Source organism: Lutjanus erythropterus, chromosome 1 (assembly GCF_056507025.1).
Source record: "Lutjanus erythropterus isolate fLutEry1 chromosome 1, fLutEry1.hap2, whole genome shotgun sequence".
NCBI classification, from domain to species: domain Eukaryota; kingdom Metazoa; phylum Chordata; class Actinopteri; order Lutjaniformes; family Lutjanidae; genus Lutjanus; species Lutjanus erythropterus.
Genome location: NC_139317.1, coordinates 17,855,182 through 17,871,110, shown reverse-complemented (window position 1 = coordinate 17,871,110; position 15,929 = coordinate 17,855,182). Strand labels below are relative to the sequence as shown.

General features: G+C 39.3%; 1 protein-coding gene across 1 annotated transcript in view; it reads right to left on the bottom strand.

The window, feature by feature from the left end:
* Positions 1 to 15,929, bottom strand: part of gpc5a (glypican 5a) — a 193,967-nt gene that overhangs the window by 146,298 nt on the left and 31,740 nt on the right. The window contains exons 3-6 of the mRNA XM_084715467.1: positions 3,923 to 4,383; positions 3,608 to 3,841; positions 1,334 to 1,473; positions 1,065 to 1,190 (exon numbers count right to left, since the gene is read on the bottom strand). Coding sequence (XP_084571593.1) covers positions 1,065 to 1,190; positions 1,334 to 1,473; positions 3,608 to 3,841; positions 3,923 to 4,383 — 961 coding nt within the window. The remainder of the gene's footprint in view (positions 1 to 1,064; positions 1,191 to 1,333; positions 1,474 to 3,607; positions 3,842 to 3,922; positions 4,384 to 15,929) is intronic.

Genomic DNA, 15,929 nt, shown 5'->3' with positions numbered 1-15,929 from the left:
CTTCTCAGAAAAAGCACTGCAGCTCAAGACTCTGGCTAACAGGACACTGGACAGTCAATAGAGACTGTGTCTCAAGGTCAGTCAACTGAAAATCCGACAGCAGCACCATCAACTGAGAAACTCAAGGTGCCAGAGTTTCCGAGGGATCCCCACGCTCCCACCAAGCTTCCAAAAGATCACCCTGACTTTCTGCAGTATCGATTTTTTGCGGGGGTCACAAACATCGACCTGATTATGCTGGGGGGTCCTGACTCACCAGCATCACAGCACAGCATCACTGTTCTAGTTGAGTAGTTGGGGAAGATGTATCATATTTTTTTCACCTAATTACCAATTCTTGTCAATAAGGTGTCCAATGCAATCAATAAAGGATTAACTAATATATTAATAACTAATGTATTAACTCCCCAGGTTGATCTCCCCAACCTGGGGGACATGAATAACAGAGTCCTTGATTGGGTCTGAGAGGCTGTTTACAAATAATCTGATTGGACTAAAACCCCAGCAAGCTTGTCTAAGTTGGACTCATGGTCAGATCTATTTACTGCGAAGGACATAAGTCAGAGCTGGGACCTGAGTGTCCCAGTACAACATGTCAGGAAAAAACTTTTGTGGTTGATAACAGCAAGTTACACAGCATGTTTTGTGCAGCCATCTTTGATTTTGAGGTCACTTTTGGTGAGGTTTCTCACACTTGGAGAGTCAACATGCCTTGTTCCCCATGTTTCTTTCTACCTGTTACTCTTGCTGCATATCTCCTGCTGTGGTGCCCCACATTGCACACTGTTACAGTCACGCATGACAACTATGACTTATGAACAACAGTTACTCACGGTGCCTCCAGCTGCACATCTGCTGTAGATGTATTTCCACTCCTTTATGACTACACTACTACTTTTGGCGGGCTGCTTTTCATCCCTCCAGTAGGGTTTTGGAGACCTTCAGAAGCTTTACAAAGAAGTTGTTCTGAGGGCTGGTGGTGACCTTACCTTACTGCAGACGCTTGATGTTGTGTTCATTGAATTTGTCACCCATGTGTTTTATTGACCTCTTTAAGAACAAACCTTTTCACGATGTCGGTTCCATTCCAGCAGGACACTCCGTCACTGGAGGCTAGCTCACTCACACACAGCTGATCCGCCAGGCCACCGTAGTACGTACGGTAGAGGCGCAGACTGTTCAGAAAGTCCCTGCAAAAGCAGCCACACGTGGGCACACAGAAAATTTACTTGTTTAACAAACTGTTATACATATTAATTGTAGATTTAACGCACTAAAATCAATAAATGACACGTCTTTCTATGTACACATCTGTCATCTTTCACCCACTTACCTTCTCCTGACAGCGAGCGAGTCCCCTGACACTCTGACAGGAGCTTTAAGAGGGATGGATTCTCTGCTGCTGCTGCTGCTGTGCTGGATGCTGACTGACTGTGCAGGCTTCCTGCTTGGTGGGCCACACAGTTTGTGCACCTATTACCCACAGAGACAGACAGAATTTAAGTCTAAACACTGAGAGCAAAACATGCATTTTAAATCTTGTTAAACTGTACTGGTGCATGACAAATAAGCCTTATTTTAGAGGCTGAGTGACAGCTGTTTATACTAAGGCCATTAGTGCAGCCAAGCCTATCATCTCTCATTTCTGGATGTACTGCATGTGGAGGACATCAAGCAGCAGTGATACTAGACAACCACTAGATGGAGCTGTGGTGTATCTATCAGAACAGGAAGGACAGTGTACATCCTGCAGAGTTTGCTTCTTAACAGAAATATGAAATAATTAATTAATTAACGACAGAGATATAAAAAGAAAGTTATATTTTAACACTTTAAGGTCAGACTGTGATAGATTAGCGGTGTTTCATTAATAGAAACTCCCTTATTTGAGAGTAAATGAGCGTAAAAGCAGCTGCTGACGCTGAATTTTGGCCTGAATCCTTCCTCTGCCAGTTAAACTATTAAGTTTCTGACCACCGTGGATCAGCACACATGGATGTATTTCATTTTTGGTCACTCTATTCTGACAAACCTGTTGCATGTGGTTCGAGCAATTTCAAGCAATTTATCTTCAGTCTCCACACCACATACCTATCTGACATGGAGCCAACAGCTGGAACAGCAGCGAAATTCACACTAAAAACCCCATGACTGACTGAAATGCTTTATCCTTTATCTAATCTTTTTCCCATTTATCATCTTAGATTTACTGGTGCTACTGTTTTTCACCTCCCACAGAACACCTATGCAGTTTCAAATCAAATGACTGATTTCTTTTATTTTATTGTCATGCAAACTGTGCAACCCTCTTGGGTTTACAAGACACCAAAAGCTCATTTCATTATATTTCCTTCCATTACAAAATTATTGGTTATTTCACAGCTCGGTTTTAAACAAAATATTATTCTGTCTTCTCTCCAAATGCAAATAAAATCTGCTATAAAAAAGGTTCCTTTCAAGAAGCACAATAATAATCATAATCATCATAATAGTCCAGCTACAAAAATGAACTTCATTCTCAATTTCACCAAGCTCAACAAAGTCTGTCCTCTGGAGGGGCATTAAGCCTGCCGGTCTCTAGGGCAAACGGTTATGTTCCTGAATGTAACTGTGCACACAGGAATCTCTGTCTTTTGTTTAAATTATACTTCACAGAAGGCTGTATGGTCACACATTATTTTACAGTACACTAATAAGATGTAACAAAAAAAAACAACTGTGGTTTATTAGAACCTTTATTAGACCCTTATCAGACTGTCTTAGAGGGTAATTAGGAACACATTACTGTACAGTAAACTGAAGTGCACTGTCCATGATTAGACACTTACCAGACTTTATTAGAGGGTCATCTGTCCTGGCTGCTAATGTATGGGACCAGCCAAAGAAGTTGTGTCTCATATAGCAGATAAGTGATTTCACTTTAGTTTACAGTTCAGTTCTGTTTTAATGTGTTTCTAATTACACTCTAAGAAAGTCTAATAAGAGTCTGATACAGTCTAACAAAGAACATCTTATTTCTAGTTTTTGTCTAATTTGATACCAAGTACAGCCAGTTACCTCTCATTAGTGTACTGGCCATTTCTATAATAAAGCTATTCTTTATAAGATGGTAAGTCTGCCATTCTGTTTATACCATATTATCAACACACAATGAACGTCCAAGAAACGTCCCACTTAACTATTTTTTTTAGTGAGTCCCTGATCAGACATCTTCATAATTCTATTGGAGTCAAGCATTTGATATTTTTGTCTGAAGTTTGGAGGTTCCCATCTAGATTTGTCACAACACCAGAATTTTAAACTTTAATTTTGTCTTTCTTTGTTTTGCACAAACAATCTGCACACAGTGTTAGTACAGACAACTGATTTTGCTGAAGGCCAAATTTCAGAAAGGACAATAGAGACTGAACTGAGGTCCTGAATGTTTTTTTTTAGCTTTAGTACTTTCAGTATTATAAAATGTTAATATTTATTGTTTTTAAACATGTGGTATTAATAAAGTATTGATACTTCATTACTTTTGACAACCTTATTTTCATTCCATATCTCCACTAATGGCCAAAACTGAACACCATGATACTAAATCTCTCCTCAAAGATGATCTGACCTGTGCTGAGAGGCGGGGCCCATTTTTCTGAGCATGTCCGACAGCATCGTGAAGCAGTGTGTGAACTCCCAGAAGCACTTGCTCTAAATCCTGTGGCCCCTGCATCCGTGCTGACAGGCCCTCCAGCGAGCGTACAAACTCCCTCCAGTGGGTGTCAATCTCCGCCATGCTCGCCAAACAGCCACGCATCACGTTGAGGCAGTAACCCATGCAGGGCTTGGACTGGGTTAAGCCCTGTGGAGCAAATTACTTTGAGATCAGTGATGCTGGAGAAGACTTTCATTAATTCAGATCGATAAACTCATGCATCCATACCTGGCAGTGAGGACAGTAGTGCATCTTGAGCAGAGCCCGCCTGCACTCGCGGCTCAGCTGCAAGTGGTCTGTAGTGTTGATGACCTCGATGCCAAGGTGCAGTGCCTGAAGAAGAAGCTTGCCAGAAACCCCAGAGCGGGTTATCTGATCTGCCAGGAGCGTGGGCGTCCCACCAAATGGTCTCACATCACGGCTGGATGATCTCACACACTCGGCGTAGCCTGGTGATATGTCACTGAGGCCGGGGTTGATGAGGTGATTGTAGACCAGTGGGAAGAGAGAGTCGAAGAATCGCTGTATTAAGTCATCAACATTGAGCTCAGATCCCATCAGGAAGAGGCCGATATCAGTGAAGAGTTCCCGCACAGGGCCCGCGGCCTGGTCAGCCATGTTGCGGTACGACTCCTGGAGGACAACATTAGTGTGATTCTCCGCCTGCCTCATCAGGACCTCAAAGGTGTCTGTGGGATGGAGAGCAGGAAGGAGAAAGAGAGAATAAAAGAAAGGGAGACAAAAGATTACAGAAGGACTGCAGCATTTGAACACATTCTTTATCTCATTTCAAAGTTAAGTTGCCCTCACTGCCTCGAAAGAGCCAGAGATGCAAACAGAAATGAAAGCCTAAATATTAGAAACAGATAGATATATCTGTTTGCCAATATTATCAGCTCAATATTGGCCAAGCACAGCTATGCTGGCCCAGTTCCTGAACAAAGTGGTTGGGGGTGCATGTGAAATTAGTGTGGGTGCAATGATATCTACAGTGTGGGCTGGCAACAGCAATGGTGTTATGGTCAGTGGTGGACAAAGTACTAAACCCCAGTACTTGAGTCAAAGTATAGATACTCCTGGTCAAATATTACTCAACTACAAGTGAAAGTTGCTCAGTCAAAATTTTACTTGAGTTAAAGTACTAGAGTACTTGGTTTTAAAAATACGTAAGTATTCAAAAGTACATGCTTTTAAAAATACTTAAGTATTCAAAAGTACAAATTACAAAGTACATTTTCTAATATCAATACATGCTGTTTTGTTTTCATGATGCATTTACAGAAGCTTGTAACTCTCTGAAACCATCTAATGATGCACTGACTTGCTTGTAGAACCACTCTGCTACACAAAGCCTATAGAAACACCTGTAAAAACTTCAGCATAGAAATACAATCAAAAACAAAAAGGACAGCTATTGTCATTTTTTGATGTAACTGTATTAAAATCACTGCATAAAAGCAGATTGACGCCAACTGTAAGGAGTTCTCCAAGTCTGTTAAATAACTCAGATTTCTTTCTGTCTTCAGAGGCAGTATATACATGGATTATACTGTATTTTTCACCCTGATAAAAACAATCCAACTTTAAAAGCTACCTGGAATAATGAATAATTATAATAACATCTTGAGATTTCATTTTGTCTTTCTCCTGTCGTCACCATTACTGCTTTTTGTTTGAATGAAAGAGGGAGAGCTTGCTTGTGCTTGTGCCTGTATACAATTCAGTGCCCTTATAGAGCTTCAGGGAGGCAATTTGTTCTCTAATCAAAAGCTGAGCTGACAGAGAAATATGGTAGAGAAAGAGGTTACAGCACATCACCGTGGAAGCTGCTGTGATATCATATGAACAGACCTACAGTATATATAGTGTGTTAATAAACCGACCACTTCTACCAAACCAGCCTGAGTGGTGTCAGTGAGAGGAGGGCAGAGTGAGACTCCCCGTGTCTTGGGAGATATTGGAGTGAGAACAAGAACAAGTGGATAAAACGCTGAAGGGAGATACATGACAGAAGAAAGGCAGGAGGTTAACAGACTCAAATGAGGGAGAGGAAAGGTTAAGAGGTGAGAGGATGGAGAATATCCTATTCTCAATTCACTTCACAAATTAATTCCTCAGAATATGCAATTATAATGTCTACACCATTTGCATAAAACACAAATGTACAAGGCAACATACAAGCATGCACACACAGCAGATTTTAATGCTTTACAAGGATAGGATGCTCACTTTTAGCCTAAAAACATGTATTCACCATCCTCAGCACATGATTTTCCCACTCATGAATTTTTTATCGCCATGAAAGTAAATGTCAAGCAAATTCTGCTAAGCTCCACTCCTGAAAGTATTTCTGAGTCTAATGCTCAGGCCGCTGCATCAGGAGGCGAAAGCAGATCATGCTGTTGCTCTTTTGTCTGTCACAGTAGTGTACCCGGTGCTGTAAGCAGTGTCTAGCTTTGCTTATGAGTGTGTTTCCGGGCGTGTTAGAGCAGCAGTTGTACGGGAAAGTGCACAAATAATGCAGCATTATGGCATCCAACGCTCACATAAAAGGAAAAAAGATGTCCAGGTGTGAAAAAAGACACATTTGAGGACAGATTTAAAAGGTAGTTCCCCACTGAGCACCAGCACATGCTGCTCAAAATGAAATGCGGTTAAAGGGATAGTGCAGATTATTTGAAGTGGGGTTGTATGAGGTACTTATCAACAGTCAGTGTGTTAGTTGCAGTAGATGCTGGTCGGCACGTCTCCAGTTTGGAAAAGCACAGAGGGGCACAAGCTCATAGTGTGCCAGCCAGAATCTACTGTAGGCATTGTTCTTCTTTTAAAAAGCCTGTCTTTTAGAAGCCTGTTTTGTACTGTAGTGCCGATTTTAATTATTTATTGTTTTGTCTGTCTGTATGCCACTCGCCTGAACAGAACTGATTTCCCTTTGTGGATAATAAAAGATAACTAATCTATCTAGTACACTGACTATTGATATGTACCCCACTTCAAATAATCCAAACTATACGTTTCAAGACAGAGTTTGACATTTTGGGTACGTTAGTTTGCTTGTTAAATATAAAGTTGGAGGTAGGAGGCTGTTAGCTTAGCTGGGAGCAGTGACTTCCTGGAGTCTTTGCTGGTTGCCTGGCAACCACACAGTGACTCCAAGATGCCGCTGTGCTGGATGAAAAACAGTCTGGCACATAAGCCCCTATAAAAACATCAATTCATCTTTATTTTCTTAAGGAATAAATAAATAAAATATGGCAGAGCTGCTTCTCCCTGCTCCCAATCTTTACTCTAAGCTAACCTAAGCTAACCATCTCCTGGCTCCAACCTTCTACAGACATATGGTCTCTATGTATGGTCTGAGTGGTGTTGATTTTCTCACCCAACTCAAGAATGTGTATCAAAATGTTTGCCAACATGTCAAACAACTCCTCTAGCTTTAAAAAAGAGATTGTGATCCAGTTTTTCTGAGTTCCATCAAGAGATCCAGTGAGCCTGCATGACAGGCACAGCACCAGCAACCTGGAACTAGGTCACCTATATGGAATACAATTGATTTTAATATTATGAAGTACACCTTTTCCTTAGCCTGACATCGCCAGACTAACTCGCAACGTGAATTATCCGCCAGAGCGAATGAAAACATGAGCTTGGCAGATTCATCTGATTCCCAGACTACATTTTCCTGCTATGACCAGCCAAAACGTCTGCTGTGAAAAAAGTCAGTACAGAATATTATTGCTCTTATTTCTTTTTTGCCCCCATTTTAAATCCACATACCTGACTGTGTAGAACTGTTTGTGGTCATTTTCAACATGCAGGTAAACTAAATTAATAAGTTGCATTGTTACCGTTTTAGTAATAAATGGGATTAAGTTAACAGTATTTCCTTACATGGGTCTCCTTTGACAGACATCTGATCCATTTAAGAAGGTCGGTTAGGGTTATCAGTACTCCTATATCAAAGTACAGACATTGTTATTACCAAGACATTTTAAAATATCCTACATCTTGTTTCATTTATTTCTTTACAGGGCGGCAACTAACAATTATCATCTTTTATTAATCTGCCGATTATTTCACAATTAATCAATCAACTGTTTGATCTGCTTGTTTAAAATGTAAAAAAAAAACTGTGATAAATGTACATCACATCACATCAAAACAGTCCAAAATCCAAAGAGTCTTCATTTACCATCATATATTTAAGAAGCTGGAACCAGCAAATGACATTTTTTCTTAAAAAATGACTGAAACTATTGAGCAGTTACCAAAATAAATGCCAATTATTTTTTTTCTTGATCAACTAATTGATCAATCGACTAATCGTTGCATCTCTATTACTTTATTGTAGGACACCACAATTAATCACTCATGTCTGTTCCCCCATCACCCCTCTAACACTATCACAAAATTCACAACCAAAGTGAGATGATCATAAAACAATGAACCAGCATACAGACAGGAGGTTCAACATCTGGCCGACTGGCGATCCCAGAACAATCTGTGGTGCAGCAGCTGCAGAGATCTTCAACAAGCGGCTCAGCAGGTCACTGGGACTACACTACCACCTATTACAGACATTTACACTGGACAATTACAAAAGAAAGCCAGCTGTATTCTGAAACATCCATCCCATCCTGGACGCTGTCCGTTCTCCCCCATTCCCTCTGGAAGAGGCTGCAGAACAATCAAAAGCAGGAACCTTATTCCATCCTCCACTACACAAGACTGAGAAAGGCCTCAAACACTACACACCTCGCTACGAAACTGCACGTGTTGCAGTTTTCATCCAAGATGCTGCTGTACCTCAACATCACACTGTCACTTTGTAAACTGAATATCTTCGGGTTCTGGCAAAACAGAGGGTTCTTGAGTTTTGGGAAATATTTTTCACCAATGACATTCGATTAACCGATTATTGTTGTTGTTTTGCTTATTTTTGTGTACTGCTTATCTTTATACATATTTTCTCTTAATCTTCATTTGATTTTGACTGTTTCTATTTATTTGTCACAAACTGCTTAATGGTTGCTGAACAGATTCTCAATGACCTCTGAGCAAAATGACAATAAAGATCTACTCTATTCTATTAATTAAAATATCAGCAAAATCGCAATTAGCGAAAAGAAAAATTGTAATGCAAAAATTATCATTCCCACCAATCATGAATCATATTGCAATTGCAATATCTGTCAAAGTAATCGCAATATGATTTTTTTTTTATCATATCATGCAGCCGGACTTCATTGTTGTTTCAGAAAATCTCATCTTTCTTTTACAACGCAGTAATAACATGCTATAACATTACAGTATGATTTCCCTGAAGCATGACATAAGAATATGATGAGCAAGGGCTACATGTTTCAGCAGACATGGAGGAATAACCTCAGTTCAATAGAAAATGCTTCACCAACCCGCCTTTATCCTTTTGTCTCTATTTTTTTGCAGTTTTTGTCTCAGCTAATACCTGAGCCATGGCCATTCTCACATCATGTGCTTGTCATGAGTTGTGAGGCAACAGTCTGGGTGAAGGCCTGGAGCTGAGAGTCTGGGTGGGGGGGGGTAATCAGTGTGATGAGGGCTTAGACGGTCGAGCGCTGTACAATATGCACCGACATGGAAAGATTGACCGAAAAGCCCCCTGGAGAGGGAGACTGTGAGGGGGAACAGAGAGGGGTCTGCCATGCCTACAGGCACACCATCACAAGCAGGCAGCATTAAACACAAAGGTACCAGGAACCGAATGTGAGCGCAGGACGAACGTGATAGATCTGAGACTCAAAGATGAGGAAAAGAAGCTGCTCCTACACCTGCACGGCGAGCACTCTGGTCAGCGAGCAGCATGAGAAACGAGTGAAAATGTGTAAAGAATGACAAAGACAAGAGTGGCAGCTGTGAAGGTGCAGTGTGGACACTGTGTGTGTGACTGCATGAATGAAAGAGACAGAAGACAGACAGGCATGCAAGCAGACAAGCAGAGAGAGAAATATGTGCTGCTGGAGTACAGTTAGAGATTATTACAGCCGGCGGGTGCATGAAGCAGAGCAGGCAGAGTTATGAAGGGTCTCACAGGGATTACAGCGCGTGCTTCAGGGGAGCTTTACCAGATTAGATTGTGGAGTTAATGAATCCCACCTGTCAAATAACATAACAAATATCTGTGTAGTAAACAAATTTGTCTGTGTTTTATCTCTCTCGCTTCTTGGGACGTAAATCTTGTCACGTCACAGTTTTCCTGCTATAGGTGCGTTAAGGCAAACTTAAAAAGGCATGGATAATAAACTGATCAGTAATTCTGCTGTCTAAACAAGTCTGCTGCATTAGTAGAACACCCACACAGAAGTTTCTGGCTGTAGCTGTCCAGGCAGTTTTAATGACATTATTTTTCACCAAAAAGTGAGTTCGAAGCAGCATCTCTCACTTGGAGGCCTAGACCAACGGCCAGGCCTCTGGGTTAGCCCGAGGACAGAAGTAACACAAGGAGAGGAAAAAAAGGAAAAAAGAGAAAAAACAGTGTAGCTTAAATGTTAGGAGGAGTGGGATGAGAAGACGGGACATCTTTTAGCTTTTTGAGACAGAAATGTTCAAGCTCAAAGGTTTAATCTTCTGACACTCTGAAAGAGGCAAGTGTATAAAATTATTATATTGATATTATATCCATCCTTATATCCACATTACTGATGATTAATTTATCAAGAATCTCATTGTGTTAAGAGTTAAGAGTTATAAATATCAATATTTGTATTTGGTTAAAACTGTTGTGTTATTAAATTTTGTCCAAATCACCCAGCCCGACCATAAAATCATAAATTTGCACTTTTGAGAATTTAAGGCATGTTATTTTATAGAAAATGTGTATAGCAAGACATATATTGTATATTGCAGAATACTCCAAAAATAGAGATATTCTATATAATTATTATGTATAACCCATATTGCCCTACTTCCTATACCAAGCAAAAAAATTTGAAAACAATGTCACTTTCTTTGTCGCTTTTGTGGTTTTTGGGTGCAGGGGGGACAAGTACCCATCAATATTTAGAACATGTGCATTTGTCCCCGACAGTAAAAACATAAACGTAGCAGAGGACTTTTATTTTGACAAACTAGACTAGAACATGACTCAAAGACACAACAGTGACTCTGGTTGAGTATATGGTGGCAGTATATAACCTCAAAAGCAATGATTACAATCTGTCATTTTGTTTACTTAAAGAAGTGTTGTTTGTTACTTTCAATCTTATGTCGCCTGCCAATAATTCAATTTTACCCAAACTTAGCTTAGATAGCTGAGGCACAAATTTGTGCATGTTATTGCTTCCTTGTAAAAGTTCATTAATCTGGATTCTTTTGCCAAGAAATGAACAAGGTTTAGCAGGTTGCACACGTTCCGGTGTCCAATGTGGTCCAATTAAATAGTAGGGGGTAAGGAAGCAAGTGTTTGTATGTGTGTGGAGCTACACTAAAACACATACTGTGGTAAACAAAAGTAACAAAGAAAACAACTTAATCTTTTACTTAGATTAAAAACATAACTTAAACCCGGTGAAGAACTCAGTTCTTGGCGTCCTCAAGCTGCTTGCACCGGGCATATCAATGGGTGCCAGTTTATCAGTGATACAACGCCATGGTTGGCAACATGGGGTGATACCAACCACAGTCAAAAAAAGCATTTCATGCTCAAAATTTCAAGGGAGGGGATCACCCTACTTGTACCCCTCCCCCTCCCAAACCTACCCCCTTGGTTTGTTAAATAAATGTATGAATAAGCAGCTGTCAATAAGACATATAGTCTTTTCACAGGACCTCTGGATGTGTTTTTGTCTGTTACAACTGCCCTAATGAGGATGTACTATGCGCCTGTTTTGCCTGTGTGTGTCCTGAGTGTCAATGACCCGGCTGATAAGAAGAGAGCAGACATGTTTGTATTTCTGGCAGCGGGAGGAGCAGATAGAAAACACTCTCATACTGTGGAGAGGCTCCTTATACTGAGGGTCTGGTCTGCCTCAGTTAACTACAGCAGCTGGACACATGGTGGAGATCTTAATGTGAGGTGAAGAGTTGAAGAGGTGGAGTGTGTGTGTGTGTGTGTGTGTGTGTGTGTGCGTGTGTCTTTGCATTTGATAACATTTTCTAACTAAATATGTCTGGAAATCTTATTTCATGTTTTTATCTGTTTATTTTTACAGCAAGTTAAACAGCAGAGCAACAAAACGCAGGAGCAGCTGTGGGTATGACTGTAAAAACTGTTTTCCAGCAGGTGTTCTGCTGTTCCACACAATGAGAACAAACAGCAATAAAACAGAATAAAGACAAGAACAAAAAAACAAGTTCCTCATATATGACGGTTAAAACAACACATCTATTTTTGGAAGGAAATCCTCGAGCCCGCTTAATATATTGGCTTGATAATGGCCTGATATGAGCCTACTGAGGCCCGATGCTGATATGCACAAATATGAAAACCTCTTTCTACAGAACTGATATTGTAAGTAATTAGATTTAGCACAACAGGGAACATTTATTAGGCCAAGAGTTTCCCTGGCCGATACAGATGCTGAGAAGCTGCTTCTTGTTTTACAGCCTTAAATGTATATAGAGACAGTTTACAGAGATTTTCAAGGTTTAAAACAAGATGGGTTGTTCAAAGCTTCTGTTAGTGGCTTCACTTTTGATTCAGTGGATTAAAATCCCTGTATAAATGCTTGAATTGTAAAAAAGGAGGGAGTATTTCTGATTTGATATGGGATTTTATTCCAAATTTTGGCATATGAACAGAAGAAAGCATCTTAAACCAATTAGCATGCATGTGGGATTCAGTTTCACACTGTAAATGTATTTCAGCACATTCTCTTTTGATCTTCCTGGTTTGGACTTCATCCATTTCTGATGAATAATGAAGAAATAAAGCAAATAATGTGTAACTTTCAATCTTGTGCATCATTTAGAGTGACAATTAGAAGCCATTACAACATGCCACCCATCAACCTGCATGCATTTCTCCCTCGCCTGCTGGCATGTTAAACAAATTCTGATATATGTTGAACAATTAATGTTTGAAAGCTCGGGTATTGTTGGCCATCATCCAGATATATTGGCTATTATATAGCAATGACAAAGCCCCTTCAGTTGAATTCCTCAGTACAGCTGAGCTTTTCTCCATGTCTAAAAGGCTTTTAAATCTGATCCCATTTTATTCCTTTCTCCTGTAATTGCTGCACTTCTCATTTTCTTTAATGTAGGATGATCTGGTTAACTGTGACAGGGGGAGCTAACCGAGTGATGAGTTACACTGAAGGTCAGGCTTCTAGCAGACGGCACTAAACTGGAAAAAAAGGGATTTTTATTTCACTTTATTATGCCATTTCTCCCTTTCTCTGTGCCACTCTGCAGCTGATTGGTTTGGGAGGTAACAGTGGCAATAAACAGAGGACACATCAGACATCAGATGCAGATATATGACAATTATTAATTTCCATTGAAACTATACACTGTAAAAAATAAATAAATAAATAAATAAACTACCTTTTTAAAATTTAAAGTATAAGTTGACAGAATTTGAAAATACAAGTGGAGATCATTCTGTAATGATTCAAAGCAAATAAACATTACATTTTCTCAATTTCAAAATTTCAGACAAAGAACATACAGCTGCATAATGTTTCTTTAGAACCTTAATTTAATAAGTTGATTGAACTCTGCACAGTACATTCATTTAAGTCAAAACACTTCAAGTTAGAAGAACTCATGTTTACAAGACCCAAGTAGGGGTCTCCAGACTTTTTCTCTCAGAGGGCCGACAATCAGGGCTCCAATATATAATTATTTTCATTATCAGTTAATCTGTCAATAATTTCTTCACTCAGTTAGTTAACTGTTCAGCCTGTAAAATGTCAAACAATTTTGAGAAATGCTCATCACAATTTCCCAGAGCCCAAAGTTACGTTATTCCAACTGCTTCTTTTGTTCAACCAACAGTCCAAAACTCAAAGACTCTTAATTTACGTTGATAAGTGACAAATGAAAGCAGCAAAACCTTACATTTGAGAAGGAACCAGGAAATGTTCCTGCTTTTCCTTTTCTTGAAAATCTTCAAAATAGTTGGCAAAATAATTTTCTTTCTATCGATTAATCAACTAATCATTGCAACAATGACAAATGAAGTGCCTCATCTTCATATATTTTTTGCGAGTAACATCTGGTAGGCAAAATCAAACCTTGTGGTGGAACAACTTTGGCTACTTTGGGCAGCCCTGGTCTAAAGAGATATATAAATAAATATTTACAATTTTAATAATAAATAAACTTTGTATATTTATGTTAAGTTAATGAGAAAATAAAAAATTAGCACAAACATGGGCATAAATTAAGCCAGTTGAGGATGTGGACTGGTTAGAAAATGCAGAGTGTTTCTTTCACCACCAGAGGGAGACATTATTCATTTTAATATGCAGGAAATTGGATCAGCGTGATGCTGAGCAGGAGAAAACAGAACAGCCTGTTCAAACGGACCAAACATGTGTTGCATTCTCCGTCCAACTACTGCCAACATCTCCAAAAACAACCACACACAACTGATCCAGATTTTTGAGGTCAAAGAATATTAAAAATAGCACATGAAACATAAAAAAACAGCCCCAATGTGGCAGAATGCTCACATTCCCATGTAACCACGTCACCTGTTTATGTTCAGATATTACAGAGGATGTTACTCATTGATTGAATTGATTAACTGAAGATTGTTGCATGCACCAGTCTCTTCCTCCTCTCTTCAGTTTGTCACCCTGATTTAAATCAGTGTGCAATAAAACAACACCGATATGTGTCGTCAATAGACACGTCATCAATAGCAATAAGAAAACTGTTCAATAAAATGTTCAATAGTTTCATTGAACACATAACCAGAATCCCCTGGCTCATAAACATCCTATAATATTCCTTGATAATGAAGTGTGCCATGAGTGACAGCTAATCATTTAACATGTGTGTTGTACATCTGCATCAACATGTGGCGCAACAGACACCGTGTGGAGTGAGAACATGAGGGCAGATGGTGAGGAACCAAAAAAAAGGACAGGTCAGCTCACCACTATTGATACCTTGATAAATAAAGTGGTTAAAGTGAAAGTAAAGTGGCAAAATTCGAGTGTTTATTTCAACTTTTTTTCTCCTGTTAATATTAAAAGTAGATCATTAAAAATTATCAACAGATATGAAACATTTTATTGTGATGAATAAAAGCTTTGACTATTTTTGTCTTAAATTTATCTGCCATGTTCACGTGTGTTTCATTATCTTCACAAGAATCACTACAGGAAAGTCTTTTCTCCCACTCAGACAGGATCTATGTCTGAAATTTATGAAAACACCATGTCTTTCTCTAACTTTTTAAATTACTCTAATTTTCTATTTTTTTCTGTGTTGTTGTTGTATAGGGCTGGATGGGGAGGATGGCAGGGAAGAAAATAAATTTGGTATTGGGTTTACTGTTTGGACTGTGCACTGGCCACAATCTCTATACATGGGGCAGATGCTCTACCAACTGAGCTAAACAGCTGCCCCCTTTTTTGGGAAACTTTTGGGGAATTTTTAGGAAATAAATCAGAAATAACGGACCTGTAAAATAGTTTACCACATGTACTTCTACCTGACAACTAGAGATGGAAACGATCTGATCCAGTGTTGTTATGAGGACCCAGTACTGAGGAAAGTAATTTACTGGGTATCGGACAAACATGACGGATCAGCGTTCCGATCTCAATTCCACAAGTCCAGATGTTTTCTCTTTGTAAATACTATGAAGTGTGAATTGAGAGTTGAGTTGCAGTTTCACATCTATTCAATCAATAATTATAAATGAAATGAAACATTTTATCAAGATACATTTTTCAGCTACAGAGCTCAGCCCAAGTTTTGAGTGTTAACTAAATACCTACAAATATCAAAAAGTAACTCCAGCCACAAAATGCATTCAAACAAATAAACTGTTATTTGATATCAAGGTCAAGATGGCACAGACACATCTTTCTGTGCTGGCAAGTGGGAATAACAAGTAAATCCTTAATCATCATCAAATCTCAGAATAATTGCTATCTGATGTGCCTTACAAATCAAACTGGCTTTGATATCTTATTTACAACTTAAAAGGCTAAAAGAGAGATTAGCTGATACAATGGCTTAACAGGTATTTGTGAAGGTGATAATATAATGCATCAACCAGCGCCTGCTTACTCGT